Source organism: Coregonus lavaretus, assembly GCF_964263955.1.
Source record: "Coregonus lavaretus genome assembly, chromosome: 4".
NCBI lineage: Eukaryota > Metazoa > Chordata > Actinopteri > Salmoniformes > Salmonidae > Coregonus > Coregonus lavaretus.
The window spans coordinates 64,780,744-64,799,118 of NC_139991.1; the positions used below are offsets into that span (position 1 = coordinate 64,780,744).

Genomic DNA, 18,375 nt, shown 5'->3' on the forward strand with positions numbered 1-18,375 from the left:
AGTAGTTTGGAACCAGACCTTGCCGCCAGTCTTCCACCAATTGCTCTCCGGTCCAGTCCCACTTGGTTTAGACATATGCAACAGTGGGTTGGAATGTGGCCATCACAGTTTACTCTGTATCCTTGACCTTTAACCCCACCAAGACACCCCACTAACACTTTCCATGGATTTGGGACAAACATATCCATCTGCGTGTCTTTATGTCTGTCTCTATCTGTATACTTTGACTCACCAGCCCCTTTGTGTCTCCTCTCCTGTTTTCCAGGGTGTGTTGGAGAGTTTCCTGGGCACGGCACTGACGGGGGCCATATTCTGCCTGCTGGCTGGCCAGCCTCTCACCATCCTCAGCAGCACAGGTCCTGTACTGGTGTTTGAAAGGCTCCTCTTCAACTTCAGCAAGTGAGCTCTCTCACTTCTGCATTATGAGCACCACATATATTGATACTTCATCTCTCTCTCACTCACTCACTCACTCAATTAATTAAATGAAATTTAAATTCAAAGGGCTTTATTGGCATGAGAAACATATGTTTACATTGCCAAAGGAAGTTAAATGGATAATAAACAAAAGTGAAATAAACAATAGAAAATGAACAGTAAACATTACACTCACAAAAGTTTCAAAGGAATAGAGACATTTCAAATGTCATATTATGACTATATACAGTGTTGTAACGATGTCTCTATGTCTGTCTGTCTATCGCTCTGTCTGTCTCTGTCTGTTTCTCTGTCACGTTCTCTCTCTCTCTCTCTCTCTCTCTCTGTGTGTGTCTGTCTCTCTCTCTCTGTGTGTCTGTCTCTCTCTCTGTCTCTCTTATATTTAAATGACCAAACATTAGGAACACCTTCCTGGATGTCCTTTAGGTGGTGGACCATTCTTGATACACACAGGAAACTGTTGAGCGTGAAAAACCAGGCAGAGTTGCAGTTCTTGACACAAACCAGTGCGCCTGGCACCTACTACCATACCCTGTTTAAAGGCATTTACATGTTTTGTCTTGTCTATTCACCCTCTGAATGGCACACATGCATAATCTATGTCTCAATTGTCTCAAGGCTTAAAAATCATTTTTTAACCTGTCTCTTCCCCTTCATCTACACTGATTGAAGTGGATTTAACAAGTTACATCAATAAGGGATCATAGCTTTCACCTGGATTCACCTGGTCTATGTCATGGAAAGAGCAGGTGTTCTTAATGTTTTGTATACTCAGTGTATGTGTCTGTGAGAGAATTCAATAGAAGTAAAACAAATTAGCAGCTATAATGGTCCTAGGGATGTTTTCAGAGTTGGACTGTTGTTGTGAGGATTACCAGTGGTAGAGTATGTGGAAGTGGCTCAAGGGTTACCATGGTGCCCTCCAAATATCCTAACCCCAACCCCAACCACATGTGTTTAGTGTTCCTTTTGGGCAGCGCAACATGTTGCTTTTTGATTGACAACCTCTGGCTTCCTGTTTCCTTAAAAAAAAAAATTGAGTTAAAGAAAAAAAAACGATACTGAACAAATATATAAAAGCAACATGCAACAATTTCAACGATTTAACGAGATACAGTTCATATAAGGAAATCAATCAATTGAAATTAATTAATTAAGCCCTAATCTATGGATTTCACATGACTGGGCAAGGGCGCAGGCCATGGTTGGGCCTGGGAGGGCATAGGCCCACCCACTTGGGAGCCAGGCCCACCCACTGGGAAGCCAGGCCCAGCCAATCAAAAGGAGTTTTTCCCCCACAAAAGGGCTTTATTACAGGCAGAAATACTCCTCAGTTTCGTCAGCTGTCCGGGTGGCTGGTCTCAGACGATCCCGCAGGTGAAGATGCCGGATGTGGAGGTCCTGGGCTGGCATGGTTACACGTGGTCTGCGGTTGTGAGGCTGGTTGGACGTACTGCCAAATTCTCTAAAACGACGTTGGAGGCGGCTTATGGTCGAGAAATGAACATACAATTCTCGGGCAACAGCTCTGGTGGAAGTTCCTGCAGTCAGCATGCCAATTGCACACTCCCTCAACTTGACATCTGTGGCATTGTGTTGTGTGACAAAACTGCACATTTTAGAGTGGCCTTTTATTGTCCCCAGCACAAGGTGCACCTGTGTAATGATGATGCTGTTTAATCAGCTTCTTGATATGCCACACCTGTCAGATGGATGGATTATCTTGGCAAAGGAGAAATGCTCACTAACAGGGATGTAAACAAATTTGTGCTCAAAATTTGAGAGAAGCTTTTTGCGCATATCGAACATTTCTGGGATCTTTTATTTTAGCTCATGAAACATGGGACTAACACTTTACCTGTTGCATTCATATTTTTGTTCAGTATAATAATTCTCATGATAGACATAAACAATACAGTGAGGGAAAAAAGTATTTGATCCCCTGCTGATTTTGTACGTTTGCCCACTGACAAAGAAATGATCAGTCCATCATTTTAATGGTAGGTTTATTTGAACAGTGAGAGACAGAATAACAACAACAAAATCCAGAAAAACGCATGCCAAAAATGTTATAAATTGATTTGCATTTTAATGAGGGAAATAAGTATTTGACCCCCTCTCAATCAGAAAGATTTCTGGCTCCCAGGTGTCTTTTTATACAGGTAACGAGCTGAGATTAGGAGCACACTCTTAAAGGGAGTGCTCCTAATCTCAGCTTGTTACCTGTATAAAAGACACCTGTCCACAGAAGCAATCAATCAATCAGATTCCAAACTCTCCACCATGGCCAAGACCAAAGAGCTCTCCAAGGATGTCAGGGACAAGATTGTAGACCTACACAAGGCTGGCTCAGCTGGTAGAGCACGGCGCTTGTAGAGCACGGCGCTTGTAACGCCAAGGTAGTGGGTTCGATCCCCGGGACCACCCATACACAAAAAAAATGTATGCACGCATGACTGTAAGTCGCTTTGGATAAAAGCGTCTGCTAAATGGCATATTATTATTATTATTATTATTATTACAAGACCATCGCCAAGCAGCTTGGTGAGAAGGTGACAACAGTTGGTGCGATTATTCGCAAATGGAAGAAACACAAAATAACTGTCAATCTCCCTCGGCCTGGGGCTCCATGCAAGATCTCACCTCGTGGAGTTGCAATAATCATGAGAATGGTGAGGAATCAGCCCAGAACTACACGGGAGGATCTTGTCAATGATCTCAAGGCAGCTGGGACCATAGTCACCAAGAAAACAATTGGTAACACACTACGCCGTGAAGGACTGAAATCCTGCAGCGCCCGCAAGGTCCCCCTGCTCAAGAAAGCACATATACAGGGCTGTCTGAAGTTTGCCAATTAACATCTGAACGATTCAGAGGAGAACTGGGTGAAAGTGTTGTGGTCAGTTAAGACCAAAATGGAGCTCTTTGGCATCAACTCAACTCGCCATGTTTGGAGGAGGAGGAATGCTGCCTATGAGCCCAAGAACACCATCCCCACCGTCAAACATGGAGGTGGAAACATTATGCTTTGGGGGTGTTTTTCTGCTAAGGGGACAGGACAACTTCACCGCATCAAAGGGACGATGCACAGGGCCATGTACCGTCAAGTCTTGGGTGAGAACCTCCTTCCCTCAGCCAGGGCATTGAAAATGGGTCGTGGATGGGTATTCCAGCATGACAATGACCCAAAACACACGGCCAAGGCAACAAAGGAGTGGCTCAAGAAGAAGTACATTAAGGTCCTGGAGTGGCCTAGCCAGTCTCCAGACTTTAATCCCATAGAAAATCTGTGGAGGGAGCTGAAGGTTCGAGTTGCCAAACGTCAGCCTCGAAACCTTAATGACTTGGAGAAGATCTGCAAAGAGGAGTGGAACAAAATCCCTCCTGAGATGTGTGCAAACCTGGTGGCCAACTACAAGAAACGGCTGACCTCTGTGATTACCAACAAGGGTTTTGCCACCAAGTACTAAGTAATGTTTTGCAAAGGGGTCAAATACTTATTTCCCTCATTAAAATGCAAATCAATTTATAACATTTTTGACATGCGTTTTTCTGGATTTTTGTTGTTATTCTGTCTCTCACTGTTCAAATAAACCTACCATTAAAATTATAGACTGATCATGTCTTTTTCAGTGGGCAAATGTACAAAATCAGCAGGGGATCAAATATTTTTTCCCTCACTGTATGAATATAATCTGCGATCATACTTTAGCCATTGTTTTGGGCTCAATTTGTATCTGGAACAAACCATTTTATTCACAGTAACAAACAAACTGCCCTTGGTTCCGTTGCCAGGCTGATTGTCCCTTCATTTCCCCTGCGTCCTGCTCGCTACTTCCTACTTCCTTGTCTGAATGGGGTCACTGGTTTCAGACCTGCTCCCACACGGACCAGACCAGAGCAGAATTCTCTTCTCTTCTTTCTCCTCTCTCTTCTCTCTCTTCTTTCTCTTCCTCCTTACCACACCTTCTCATGCCATCCCAGAGAGTAGACCGTCTTCTAGCGTTACATTACAGACAACACTGTTATGTTCCGTTATGAATCATTTACATTAATTTAATGTCACACCGTGAATGGAGACTACCAACGCTGAGCCGACGGCGCCATGTTTCCTCGGGTCGGGTCTGAGCCTATGCCACCATGCCCTCCACTGCTTTGTGTGCTGGATTTACAGCCTCCATCTGTCTTTCTGTCTGTACTCTGATACACACAAAACACGCATACATGCTGTGAAAACATTGATATTTGGATAGGAACTTCCAAGTGCCTTGGAAGGGACTTCCGGGTTCAATAAAGGTTAATACATTAATATTAAACCATGGTTCTACCATCTCTCCGACCTCTCCCGCTACAGAGACCATGACTTTGACTACCTGGAGTTCAGGCTGTGGGTCGGCCTGCTCTTAGAGTACCTAACCATGGTCGTACCTTCACTCTCTCTCTCTCCCCTCCAGAGACCGTGACTTTGACTACCTGGAGTTCAGGCTGTGGGTCGGCCTGCTCTTAGAGTACCTAACCATGGTCGTACCTTCACTCTCTCTCTCTCCCCTCCAGAGACCGTGACTTTGACTACCTGGAGTTCAGGCTGTGGGTCGGCCTGCTCTTAGAGTACCTAACCATGGTCGTACCTTCACTCTCTCTCTCTCCCCTCCAGAGACCGTGACTTTGACTACCTGGTGTTCAGGCTGTGGATCGGCCTGCTCTTAGAGTACCTAACCATGGTCGTACCTTCACACTCTCTCTCTCCCCTCCAGAGACCATGACTTTGACTACCTGGAGTTCAGGCTGTGGATCGGCCTTTGGTCAGCCTTCTTCTGCCTGGTGCTGGTTGCCACAGATGCCAGCTCCCTGGTCAAGTACTTCACACGCTTCACAGAGGAGGGCTTTTCTTCCCTCATCTCCTTCATCTTTATCTACGACGCCTTCAAGAAGATGCTGAAGCTGGCCCACTACAACCCCATCAACGCTGACTATGACCCCAACTACGTCACAACGTACGACTGCCGCTGCATGCCCCCACCGGACGACGGTACGCTGATCAACACTGTGCTCATTTGCTGTTTTGTAGTTTAAACCAATCAGATCAGGAAGTGCTAATGATTAAGGTGGCCCTGTCCAGGTGACAACAGGGGTGTAGCTACCGAAGAGGGTTTGGCCCATATACATTTAATCTCTTTATGGTTCTGTGGTTTGGCCTGTGTTTCTTGGGCTCTCAAATTGCTCTAACTTTTTGTCGGTGAACTCACGTCCCATTGCTGTCGGTATAGTCCAGAAAACAAACATTACACAATTTTTCGCAGTATTTTAACTGGAGATAATCACATGGTCCAAGTATGTGTTCACTTAAGAGATATCACCGTGTACTCTCTCAACAGTTTTATCAGGTCCTGTTTAGTGAGCAACTTGGCAGGTTTCTGTGGTTGGGATGAGATGTGGTGACTGAGCCAAACTAGCGTTAAGATTTATCCTCAGAGGCTCGGAGTAAAGATAGACCACAGGCTGTCGTTTTTAATGGAGACAAATGAGTCATAGTGGGCAGAACAAGCAAGGAGGTGGGCAGAGCTAACCACGAGCTAGCGAGATCCTATTGGCGCGTTCTAGCATATATCTGCATATTTCCGTTTGGGAAGTGCGTGGGTGCAATAACTCAATTCGCCTTTGCACTCCTTCTAAACAACGTGATTTAAAAAAACAGTTGCAAAGGGTTTAGTCTACAAAATGTTGTCCGCTCTGTTCATAACAGATTATAGTTTTGGGAACAGAAAACTGTATCGAGATCAAATGTTACATCGATGACAACATTTGCAGAATGCCGGCCAGTGGGCTTCCTCTCACTACGATATTTGGTGAAATATCTGTCTCATTGTTCTATCTGTGGTAACACAACTATTACCTCTCTCCTTTGACAATTCAGACAAAAGGCTAGTGCTTAAAACTCAAAGAAAAATGCACATTATAGTTTTGACAAGTGCCCCGTAAAGTGGTTTTGTGGAGACCTCAATGTTGTTTGTTTCCATCCAGGCAATATGACGGGTCTCTATAGCGATGCCTCTGCCTGGATAAACAATGCTGATCTGGTAAGCAGTGGTCACTTGAGTGTTTCTTCTCTGACAGCCATATCTTCTTCAGTCACAAGAAGGTCCGAAGGAAATCTATATTTCTGAGTGTGTCTCAGACAGGAATGTGTCTGAGCTGGTGTGCGTTCATTAGGTTATGACAGTGTTATCCATCAACAATACAGACGCATTGTTGATGGACAACACTATCGTTACCTGATTTGAAATTAGATCAATATTTCTATCAATAGTAAAGTTGTTTCTTTCACTTATGTTGTGAAATGTTTTTTGCTGGTTTTAGGAGCTTCTGTATGTACTTATTCAGTTTAACCTGTAGTCATGACGAATGACGTAATGGTTTTGTCTGTGTGTGCTTGTATTTGTCTGTGTCTGTCTCTCCCGTAGTCGGTAAACGCCACATGGGAGTCTCTCGACAAGAAGCAGTGTGTGGTGTACGGCGGCGAGCTGATTGGTCCAGCCTGCGGCTTCATCCCTGACGTCACTCTGATGTCATTCATCCTTTTCCTGGGGACCTACACCTGCTCCATGTCTCTCAAGAAGTTCAAGTTCAGCCGCTTCTTCCCCACCACCGTGAGTAACTGACAGCCCCTACCGCCAGTCACATTTCAGGATCTGTGACAGCCCCGTTGGCCAATCATGTTTCAGGATCCGAGTTTGGTTGATTTTTCAAAAGGGAAAGGGGCGAAAGAATTTGAAACGTCAAAACATTGTGTAGGCAATACAATCAGGTTATTGTGCAGACATTTACAGATGGGGTTGATTTTACAGAAGTCATATGCTAGGCCTCTATACCTACTGCATGACTTTCCTACCATATCTTTACCTTCTATTTTTTCTTGGCAAATTTCCATGAGCCATGTTTGGGTTCAGTGGAGTGAAATCTGAGGAACAATCAACCCCCCCCTCCCGACAGCCCTGACCCTTTGATCCGGTTAGCATCCACTGAGCTGCTGGTATTCCAGGTTTCATTACATTGCGATGTGTCATGATGTACAGCACATCGCTCTATACCCCCCTGCTCCCTCCTCCTTGCTGTGACATTCTCAAGTTATTCGATAGGCTCCGATGTCAATGAGAGTCTTAGCAGGAAGGTCAGATGTCACTCTCTCTGACACTGTTTAAGGTGCTATGTATCAACCAAACTAACACCTACACTTGCACTTCAGTGTATCCTAATGTCATAAAACACACACACAAACCTAGTGGATACAGATGCTGTGTATTAACCCCACACTTCACACCAACATTAAACAACTACACTTGCACCTCATGTATCCTAAAACACACGAAGAGCCTGATATATGAGAAGTAGTACTCATCTCTGTCTTGCCTATTGAAGATCCACCCACTTCCGCTTGTCCTCATTCAAACACACACATTAGTTACCTTGCCTTTTAGATAATAACTTAAAAGATCATATGGACAGGTGGGACCTGATCCTAGATCAGCACTCCTGACTGTGAGAGGCTTTTTGAATACAGGCCCAGAGCAAGGCTCACTTCACCCTGCTCGTCGCTCCTCTCTCTGCCAACTGCCTTATCTGCTCTGCATCTCACGGCATGGCTGGCTGTTACAGTACAGCCCGGCAGGACCATAGATGTTAAAATACCACTCATTCATTTCCCCATGGGAGGGACAGGGAGGGAGGGCTGAACTTTCCCAGGAGGCCATGCACTGTAGCTTTCCTCCATAACACAGGCCAGGCCAGGGAGGGCCCTGTGGGACATCGTAAAGGCTTTGAACTGTTGGTTATTGCACAACATGAGTCCAGTATCAGGTTTAGGGGATTTATGTTGGGTCAGTCAGTGTTTGATGATGCCTGCTACTTCTTTACTGTATGGCTATATTTATGGAGGTATAGTGGCTTGCGAAAGTATTCACCCCCTTTGGCATTTTTCCTATTTTGTTGCCTTACAACCTGGAATTAAAATTGATTTTTTTGGGGTTTGTATCATTTGATTTACACAACATGCCTACCACTTTGAAGATGCAAAATATTGTTTGGGGTGAAACAAACAAGAAATAAGACAAAAAAACTGAAAACGTGAGTGTGCATAACTATTCAAGCTCTATAAGCTTGGCACATCTAGCCACTGGGATTTTTGCCCATTCTTCAAGGCAAAACTGCTCCAGCTCCTTCAAGTTGGATGGGTTCCGCTGGTGTACAGCAATCTTTAAGTCATACCACATATCAATTGGATTGATGTCTGGGCTTTGACTAGGCCATTCCAAGACCTTTAAATGTTTCCCATTAAACCACTCGAATGTTGCTTTAGCAGTATGCTTAGGGTCATTGTCCTGCTGGAAGGTGAACCTCCGTCCCAGTCTCAAATCTCTGGAAGACTGAAACGGGTGTCTCTCAAGAATTTCCCTGTATTTAGCGCCATCCATCATTCCTTCAATTCTGACCAGTTTCCCAGTCCCTGCCGATGGAAAAACATCCCCACACAGGGATGGTGTTCTCGGGGTGATGAGAGGTGTTGGGTTTGCACCAGACATAGCATTTTCCTTGATGGCCAAAAAGCTAAATTTTAGTCTCATATGACCAGAATACCTTCTTCTATATGTTTGGGGAGTCTCCCACATGCCTTTTGGCGAACACCAAATGTGTTTGCTTATTTTTTTCTGGCATCTCTTCTGTAAAGCCCAGCTCTGTGGAGTGTACGGCTTACAGTGGTCCTATGGACAGATACTCCAATCTCCGCTGTGGTGCTTTGCAGCTCCTTCAGGGTTATCTTTGGTCTCTTTATTGCCTCTGATTAATGCCCTCCTTGCCTGGTGCGTGAGTTTTGGTGGGCGGCCCTCTCTTGGCAGGTTTGTTGTGGTGCCATATTCTTTCATTTTTTTAAATAATGGATTTAATGGTGCTCCGTGGGATGTTTAAAGTTTCTGATATTTTTTTATAACCCAACCCTGATCTGTACTTCTCCACAACTTTGTCCCTGACCTGTTTGGAGAGCTCCTTGGTCTTCATGGTGCCCCTTGCTTAGAGGTGTTGCAGACTCTGGGGCCTTTCAGAACAGGTGTATATATACTGAGATCATTAGATTGCACACAGGTGGACTTTATTTAACTAATTATGTGACTTCTGAAGGTAATTGGTTGCACCAGATCTTATTTAGGGGCTTCATAGCAAAGGGGGTGAATACATATGCACGCACCACTTTTCCGTTATTTATTTGTTAGGATTTTTTGAAACAAATTATTTTTTTCATTTCACTTCACCAATATTGACTATTTTGTGTATGTCCATTTACATGAAATCCAAATAAAAATACATTTAAATTACAGGTTGTAATTCAACAAAATAGGAAAAATGTCAAGGGGATGAATACTTTTGCAAGGCACTGTATGAGCTAAATGATACTGTATAGTGCAATAATTTAACACTTATTTACATATAGAACACATACAGTATATATACAGTGCCTTCAGAAAGTATTCACACCTCTTGACTTTTCCAACATTTTGTTCTGTTACAGCCTAAATTTGAAATTGATTAAATTTAGATTTTTTGGTCACTGGCCGACACACAATACCCCATAATGGCAAAGTGGAATTATGTTTTTGTTTTTTTTAATTTACAAATTAATTACAAATGAAAAGCGGAAATGTCTTGAGTCAATATGTATTCAACCCCTTTGTTATGGCAAGCCTAAATAAGTTCAGGAGTAAAGATTTGCTTAACAAGTCACATGATAAGTTGCGTGGACTCACTCTGTATGCAATAATAGTGTTTAACATGATTTTTGAATGACTACTTCATCTCTGTACCCCACACATACAATTATCTGTAAGATCCCTCAGTCGAGCAGTGAATTTCAAACACAGATTCGACCACAAAGACCAGGGAGGTTTTGGGACGAAGATGGGAAGTAAAAAACACAGACATTGAATATCCCTTTGAGCATGGTGAAGTTATTGATTACACATTGGAGGGTGTATCAATACACCCAGTCACTACAAAGATACAGGTGTCCTTCCTAACTCAGTTGCCAGAGAGGAAGGAAACCGCTCAGCGATTTCACCATGAGGCCAATGGTGACTTTAAAAGGGTTACAGAGTTTAATGGCTGTGATAGGGGAAAACTGAGGATGGATCAACAACATTCTAATTACTCCACAATACTAACCTAAATGACAGAGTGAAAAGAAGGAAGCCTGTACAGAATACATTTTTTCCAAAACATTCATCCTGTTAGCAACAAGACACAAAAGTAATACTGCAAAAAATTTGGCAAAGTAATTAACTTTTTGTCCTGAATACAAAGCGTTATGTTTGGGGTAAATCCAATACAACACATTACTGAGTACCACTCTCCATACATTCAAGCATGGTGGTGACTGCATCATGTTATGGGTATACTTGTAATTGTTAAGGACTGGGATAAAAAATTAACAGAATGGAGCTAAGCACCGGCAAAATCCTAGGAGACAACCTGGTTCAGTCTGCTTTCCACCAGACACTGGGAGATGAATTCACCTTTCAGCAGGACAATAACCTAAAACACAAGGCCAAATTTACACTGGAGTTGCTTACTAAAAAGACAGTGAATGTTCTTGAGTGGCCGAGTTACAGTTTTGACTTAAATCTGCTTGAAAATCTATGGCAAGACTTGCAAATAGTTGTCTAGCAATGATCAACAACCAATTTGACAGAGCTTGAAAATGTTCGATAATAATAATGTGCAAATATTGTACAATCCTGGTGTGCAAAGCTCTTGGAGACTTACATAGAAAGACAGCTGTAATCGCTGCCAAAGGTGATTCTAACATTTATTGACTTTGGGGTGTGAATACTTATGTAAATGATATATATTTCTGTATTTCATTTTCAAGAAGTTTGCAAAAATTCTAAAAACATACTTTTACTTTGTCATTATGGGGTATTGTGTGTAGATGGGTGTGAACAAAAATATATTTAATCCATTTTGAATTCAGGCTGTAACACAACAAAATGTAGAATAAAGTCAAGGGGTATGAATATATGTACAGTGGGGAGAACAAGTATCTGATACACTGCCGATTTTGCAGGTTTTCCTACTTACAAAGCATGTAGAGGTCTGTAATTTTTTATCATAGGTACACTTCAACTGTGAGAGACGGAATCTAAAACAAAAATCCAGAAAATCACATTGTATGATTTTTAAGTAATTAATTTGCATTTTATTGCATGACATAAGTATTTGATCACCTACCAACCAGTAAGAATTCCGGCTCTCACAGACCTGTTAGTTTTTCTTTAAGAAGCCCTCCTGTTCTCCACTCATTACCTGTATTAACTGCACCTGTTTGAACTCGTTACCTGTATAAAAGACACCTGTCCACACACTCAATCAAACAGACTCCAACCTCTCCACAATGGCCAAGACCAGAGAGCTGTGTAAGGACATCAGGGATAAAATTGTAGACCTGCAAAAGGCTGGGATGAGCTACAGGACAATAGGCAAGCAGCTTGGTGAGAAGGCAACAACTGTTGGCACAATTATTAGTAAATGGAAGAAGTTCAAGATGACGGTCAATCACCCTCGGTCTGGGGCTCCATGCAAGATCTCACCTTGTGGGGCATCAATGATCATGAGGAAGGTGAGGGATCAGCCCAGAACTACACGGCAGGACCTGGTCAATGACCTGAAGAGAGCTGGGACCACAGTCTCAAAGAAAACCATTAGTAACACACTACGCCGTCATGGATTAAAATCTTGCAGCGCACGCAAGGTCCCCCTGCTCAAGCCAGCGCATGTCCAGGCCCGTCTGAAGTTTGCCAATGACCATCTGGATGATCCAGAGGAGGAATGGGAGAAGGTCATGTGGTCTGATGAGACAAAAATATAGCTTTTTGGTCTAAACTCCACTCGCTGTGTTTGGAGGAAGAAGAAGGATGAGTACAACCCCAAGAACACCATCCCAACCATGAAACATGGAGGTGGAAACATCATTCTTTGGGGATGCTTTTCTGCAAAGGGGACAGGACGACTGCACCATATTGAGGGGAGGATGGATGGGGCCATGTATCACGAGATCTTGGCCAACAACCTCCTTCCCTCAGTAAGAGCATTGAAGATGGGTCGTGGCTGGGTGTTCCAGCATGACAACGACCCGAAACACACAGCCAGGGCAACTAAGGAGTGGCTCCATAAGAAACATCTCAAGGTCCTGGAGTGGCCTAGCCAGTCTCCAGACCTGAACCCAATAGAAAATCTTTGGAGGGAGCTGACAGTCCGTATTGCCCAGCGACAGCCCCGAAACCTGAAGGATCTGGAGAAGGTCTGTATGGAGGAGTGGGCCAAAATCCCTGCTGCAGTGTGTGCAAACCTGGTCAAGACCTACAGGAAACGTATGATCTCTGTAATTGCAAACAAAGGTTTCTGTACCAAATATTAAGTTCTTCTTTTCTGATGTATCAAATACTTATGTCATGCAATAAAATGCAAATTAATTACTTAAAAATCATACAGTGTGATTTTCTGGATTTTTGTTTTAGATTCCGTCTCTCACAGTTTAAATGTACCTATGATAAAAATTACAGACCTCTACATGCTTTGTAAGTAGGAAAACCTGCAAAATCGGCAGTGTATCAAATACTTGTTCTCCCCACTGTATGTGAAACGTGAGAAAATGTGATTATCATGGTTAGCACACCCTGATCAATCAATCAATCAAATTGTATTTATAAAGCCCTTTTTACATCTATACAGAAACCCAGCCTAAAACCCCAAACAGCAAGCAATGCAGATGTAGAAGCACGGTGGCTAGGAAAAACTCCCTAGAAAGGCAGAAACCTAGGAAGAAACCTAGAGAGGAACCAGGCTGTGAGGGGTGGCCAGTCTCCTTCTGGCTGTGCCAGGTGGAGATTATAACAGTACATGGCCATTAAGGCCAGATTTTTCTCCAAGATGTTCAAATGTTCATAGATGACCAGCAGGGTCAAATAATAATCACAGTGGTTGTAGAGGTTGCAACAGGTCAGTACATCAGGAGTAAATGTCACTTGGCTTTTTCATAGCCGGGCATTTAGAGGTTGAAATAGCAGCTGCAGTAGAGAGAGAGAGTTGAAAACAGCAGGTCTGGGACAAAGTAGCACGTCCGGTGAACAGGTCAGAGTTCCATAGCCGCAGGCAGAAGTGTGGAAACTGGAGCAGCAGCACGACCAGGTGGACTGGGGACAGCAAGGAGTCATCAGGCCAGGTAGTCCTGAGGCATGGTCCTAGGGCTCAGGTCCTCCAGGATGGGAGGGAGAGAGATTAGCTCAGTGAGTAAAGGAACTACACAGGCCATGATGGGTTAGCTGAAAAACATTCTGCTCCACCTTGTAATTTTTTTTTGTGTGACGTAAATTCAGTCTTACCCTGGATGTAACATGGAAAAAGGGAAGTCCTTACTGTATTGCCTCAGCCAAAAGCCTTGCCAAACTGTCAACTGTCAACTGCCAAACTCAACATGATTGTTCCACCCCCTATTGTACCGCAGGTGAGGAAGCTGATCAGTGATTTTGCCATCATCCTGACTATTGTCATCTTCTGCGGTGTGGATGCCTTTGTCGGAGTGGACACACCCAAGCTCATCGTGCCAACTGAATTCACAGTGAGTACCTAGGTGGATTTCAGTAGTATTGAGACGGGCCTTGTTCTGAAACTTTGATCTTGTATAGTGTCCACTATCCTCTGTTTTGATTTTGTTCTATAGTGCACAGGTTCACACATGCATTCACTTTAGTGATAAGGCTTTAAATTCAAATACAAGCAAAGAAGTAGGTAGTATACTCTGGTCCAGGTTTTGATTGATAGATTTAAATGCTATCGTTTTCTAGAATTACCCAAGAGGGACTGGTGTATCAATCTGATCTCCACCTGAACAATGCTGCCTTTTCTTAGGCAGACATAAAGTCTTTGTAATCCTTGTCATAAAGTATTGTATAATCCAGTGTACTACGGCTGAGATCCTGAAACTCAGACACAGAGCCAGTCACTGAGTTTATTACCTTATCTTAGTTTACCTTACCTCACTGGGGCCTAGGCTGTCTCGAATGGTGGAGGGAGTGTGGGTGAGGAGGGGTGAAGTATCGAGCATGGGGGTTGGGGAGGGGAGAGAGGTTGGATGGGGGTGAGGTGGGAGTGGAGGAAGAGGGGAGATGAGGGGTGAGGTTGGGGGCGGGGTGAGGAAGGGTGAGAGGGAATGTGGGGAGGGTTTGTGCATCAAATAACAAGGGGATTTTAAGACATGGGGAGAACACTGACGGCCTTATGGTTGCAGATAGACACAGCTTTGTGCGGCTGTTGAGAAATTTCACATAATTTTTTTGGGGGGGTGTAATGATGTACCTCTCTAGGGCTCTAAGACTCTTAGTCAGTGTGTGGCAGAATAAGGACTTTCTGTTTCAATGAGGGATAATATTTATTTGAACGCTGAGGCTGTGGTTCCGAAGGTAACCACCCCGTTCTGCACCCATCCCGCCCAACTGGAAGCCTCTTCCCCAGAGTAAAAAATATATGTATCATGTTCTGCGCATGTGTTTCTTTACCTCTACTTTACGCACAAATTTTTGTGGTCACCCTCCCTTCACATTTCTCACTGTCAATTGTGAGAACAGATTAAGTAGCCTGTTCTCTGGGCAGCCGAACAGTAGAGTAGAGAATCCCGCACATGCGCAGAAGCTTCCGATTTTTGGCTATTGCGAAGAGGGTTCGGAAGAATTCGGAAACTGCAGCCACTCAGTTTTTTAAATGAAGGGAAACTTTTTTGGTTATTTTCGGGGCAACCATAGTATAAAATATATTCAAATTCTTACTTTGAGTTATTATATTGTTATAATAACAAAATTAAATGTCTAACAACACCCTGCAACCATGAATGTTTGCTTTGCAAGGATGGTGTGTGTCTGTTGTCCTGTGTGTTTATCCACCCTGACCTACTATATATCTGACTGGCTGTGTCTCTCTGCTCCTGGTCCCCAGCCCACCAGCCCCAACCGTGGCTGGTTCGTGCCTCCATTCGGAGGGAACCCCTGGTGGGTTTATCTGGCAGCAGCCCTCCCTGCTCTCCTGGTCACCATTCTGGTGTTCATGGACCAGCAGATCACCGCCGTCATCGTGAACAGGAAGGAGCACAAACTCAAGGTGGGGGGATGGCAGGCGGAAGGGATGACTGGGCAAAGGGAGGGGTGGATGGAGAGGTAGAGGAAGGGAGAATGGAAAGGATGGAAGGGCAAAGGGAAAGGTGGAGGGATGAAGGGCCACTGGGTCAGAGGGGTAAGGAGAGGAGATAAGATAATGTCTTAAGATAAGAGAATGAGACACAGCAGTAGAGGGAAGAAATGGGTTTAGGGGGTAGGTGAAGAGGGGTAGAGACTGAAATGGGAGTTCTGGGGGTGTTTTTCAACACTTTGTATTGGATATTACGTCAATAGTAACTCGTTTTAGGAACTAGATTCTGTTTCCTTGTGGTTAGTGGTTACTGACACACTTTCTCCTCTCCTGGTCCTCACAGAAAGGGGCAGGCTACCACTTGGACCTGTTCTGGGTAGCAATACTACTGATCGTGTGTTCCTTCATGGGCCTGCCCTGGTACGTGGCTGCTACTGTCATCTCCATCGCCCACATCGACTCTCTGAAGATGGAGACCCAGTGCTCTGCCCCTGGGGAGCAACCTAAGTTCCTGGGTGTCAGGTGGGTGAGCAGGGAGGTGGGGAGGGAGTTGAGCGGGGAGGGAGGTGAGCGGGTAGGGAGGGGGGAGTTAAGGAGGGAGGTAAGTGAGGAGAGAGGGGAGGAAGAGTCAGTGGAGCGAAGAGAGCTATCGGAGCAGAACGATTCCTGGCTCTTTTACATGCAGCCTACAATGGCCTTAATTTGACTTTGTTGCCATTCCCACACAAAGGTATGTTGTTTTGTTTTAAATTGATACATGACATTTTACAATCCCATAGCTAGCGCTCTAAAGTGCCGCCAATTTGGTCGCAAATGAGACAAAATATTTTGCTGTGTGACCAGTAGTTTTATTTTGGGAGCACTGTGCCACTAGAAAAAACATCTCCCAGATAATAGTATAATTGTTGTAATAATAAGGTTTCACTATACCGTTGTTTCCGAGTGCCCTAGAGTAAAAAGGCAGATTCGATAGTGTGTAGCCTAGGCAGCCGTTTGTGGCCGCTAGATTTGTCTAGGATTGATGTGCAAAATACACTAGTGTCTCCTGTGGAACGTCTCGTACATAAAGCATCCTCCATTCAGGCTGCGAAGGCATCATTTTCCTCCTTAACTAGCTTTAATGGTGAGCCGACATAAAAAAACATGGAAAGATATGTGTACTGTCTTAATAAAACAACATTTCCTCTGACAACTTAGGATGTTGCACACAGCGTTTAGCCAAGGGTGTGCAACGTCCTAAGTTGTCAGAAAATACTAAAATGGTTAAAAGATTTGAGCCATATGGTGCAACATTTTTACTTTCTTCCTATAGCGGATCGCCGAGACCGCATTTTATATTCATAATTCATAAACCATGTCGTGGGCCATTCTAAAACGACTTGCGTGTCATTAACCATTTGTTTACACTTAAGTCAAGTTACCTCATTGGCTAGCTGGCTAACAACCTGGGAACTTTACCAGTAGGCCTATATCCAAACATTTGGGGGCACAGAAAGGAAAAGGGATGGCTTCTTCAGGAGACCAATGATCATAGCAATGAATGAATGAGATCTCTTGCATGTAGTCATCACAAACCTGACGTTTTTAAAGAGATAGTGTGCAATTTTACACAATGCTTTTACACAATGTAGAAACCTAATATACGACAAATAACTTTGTAATTTCAATGACAGGTATTAGTATAAACATTTTAGCATTTATAATAAACTAATGTCTTTACAGTGTTACATATTTGTTTCTAGGGCACAACATTTAAAAGTAGCTTTAAAAGTTGCTAGAATTCATATAATAATAATAATAATAATAATAATAATAATAATAATAATAATAATAATAATAATATATTATAATATATATATAGGCCCAATATAGGATTTATTTCAATCACGTTTTTTTTTTACATCGTATTTTCTGTTGCTGCTAAATTTCATGTGGTACTCCCAACTTTTAGAAGTTGGGAGCACCAGTGCTAAAAAATATTAATTTAGAGCCCTTCCCATAGCACTACATGAACATGTTGAAGTTATTTGATTGTCACATCAGAACAGTGGTCAGTAGTTTGAACAGAAAAGTTAGAAAACTGACTGTGGTTGATGTGGTGTCTGTGCAGTGTGATATGAACTATGCTTTCTTACCTCAGAGAGCAGAGAGTGACCGGTGTCATTGTCTTCGTTCTGACTGGACTGTCTGTCTTCATGGCTCCCATCCTCAAGGTAGCGCTTCAAACACATGTTAATTCCCTTTAAATCTGCCTATTCATTTCCCTTAAATCTATAATAATATATGCCATTTAGCAGACACTTTTATCCAAGGTGACTTACAGTAGTACTTGCATTATCATATGTGTGGCCCCAGCGGGAATCAAACCCACTATCCTGGTGTTGCTCTAGCTACCCATTAAGTCACACAGGACCACAAATCTACCTGGTCATTCCCTTTAAATCTTACTGGATTAATGTCCTCCCCTTTAAGTGGAAAATCCCATCACTCATTCAAATTGTAAATAATGTGAAATATTGTAGTCATCCAATTAGTGAGTGACCTAATTGAGGTGGTGACGTGAAATAAGCATGTTCATCATCGAGGCTCAGTTTGCAGCTCAGTGAGTAGGTTACTCAGGTTTCCGGTTCTCTTGTTAATCTGACCATCATATACAGCTCTGGAAAAAATTAAGAGACCACTGCACATTTTTATTAAATCAGCATCTCTACATATATG

The 18,375-nt window shown here is 43.4% G+C and overlaps 1 protein-coding gene across 1 annotated transcript in view; it reads left to right on the forward strand.

Annotated features, from left to right (window-relative positions):
- LOC311127867 (electrogenic sodium bicarbonate cotransporter 1-like) overlaps positions 1-18,375 on the forward strand; it is a 103,486-nt gene that overhangs the window by 72,106 nt on the left and 13,005 nt on the right. The window contains exons 13-20 of the mRNA XM_084159764.1: positions 266-399; positions 5,193-5,467; positions 6,460-6,515; positions 6,900-7,085; positions 13,985-14,098; positions 15,469-15,630; positions 16,001-16,179; positions 17,798-17,870. Of these exons, the coding sequence (XP_084015890.1) occupies positions 266-399; positions 5,193-5,467; positions 6,460-6,515; positions 6,900-7,085; positions 13,985-14,098; positions 15,469-15,630; positions 16,001-16,179; positions 17,798-17,870 (1,179 nt within the window). The remainder of the gene's footprint in view (positions 1-265; positions 400-5,192; positions 5,468-6,459; positions 6,516-6,899; positions 7,086-13,984; positions 14,099-15,468; positions 15,631-16,000; positions 16,180-17,797; positions 17,871-18,375) is intronic.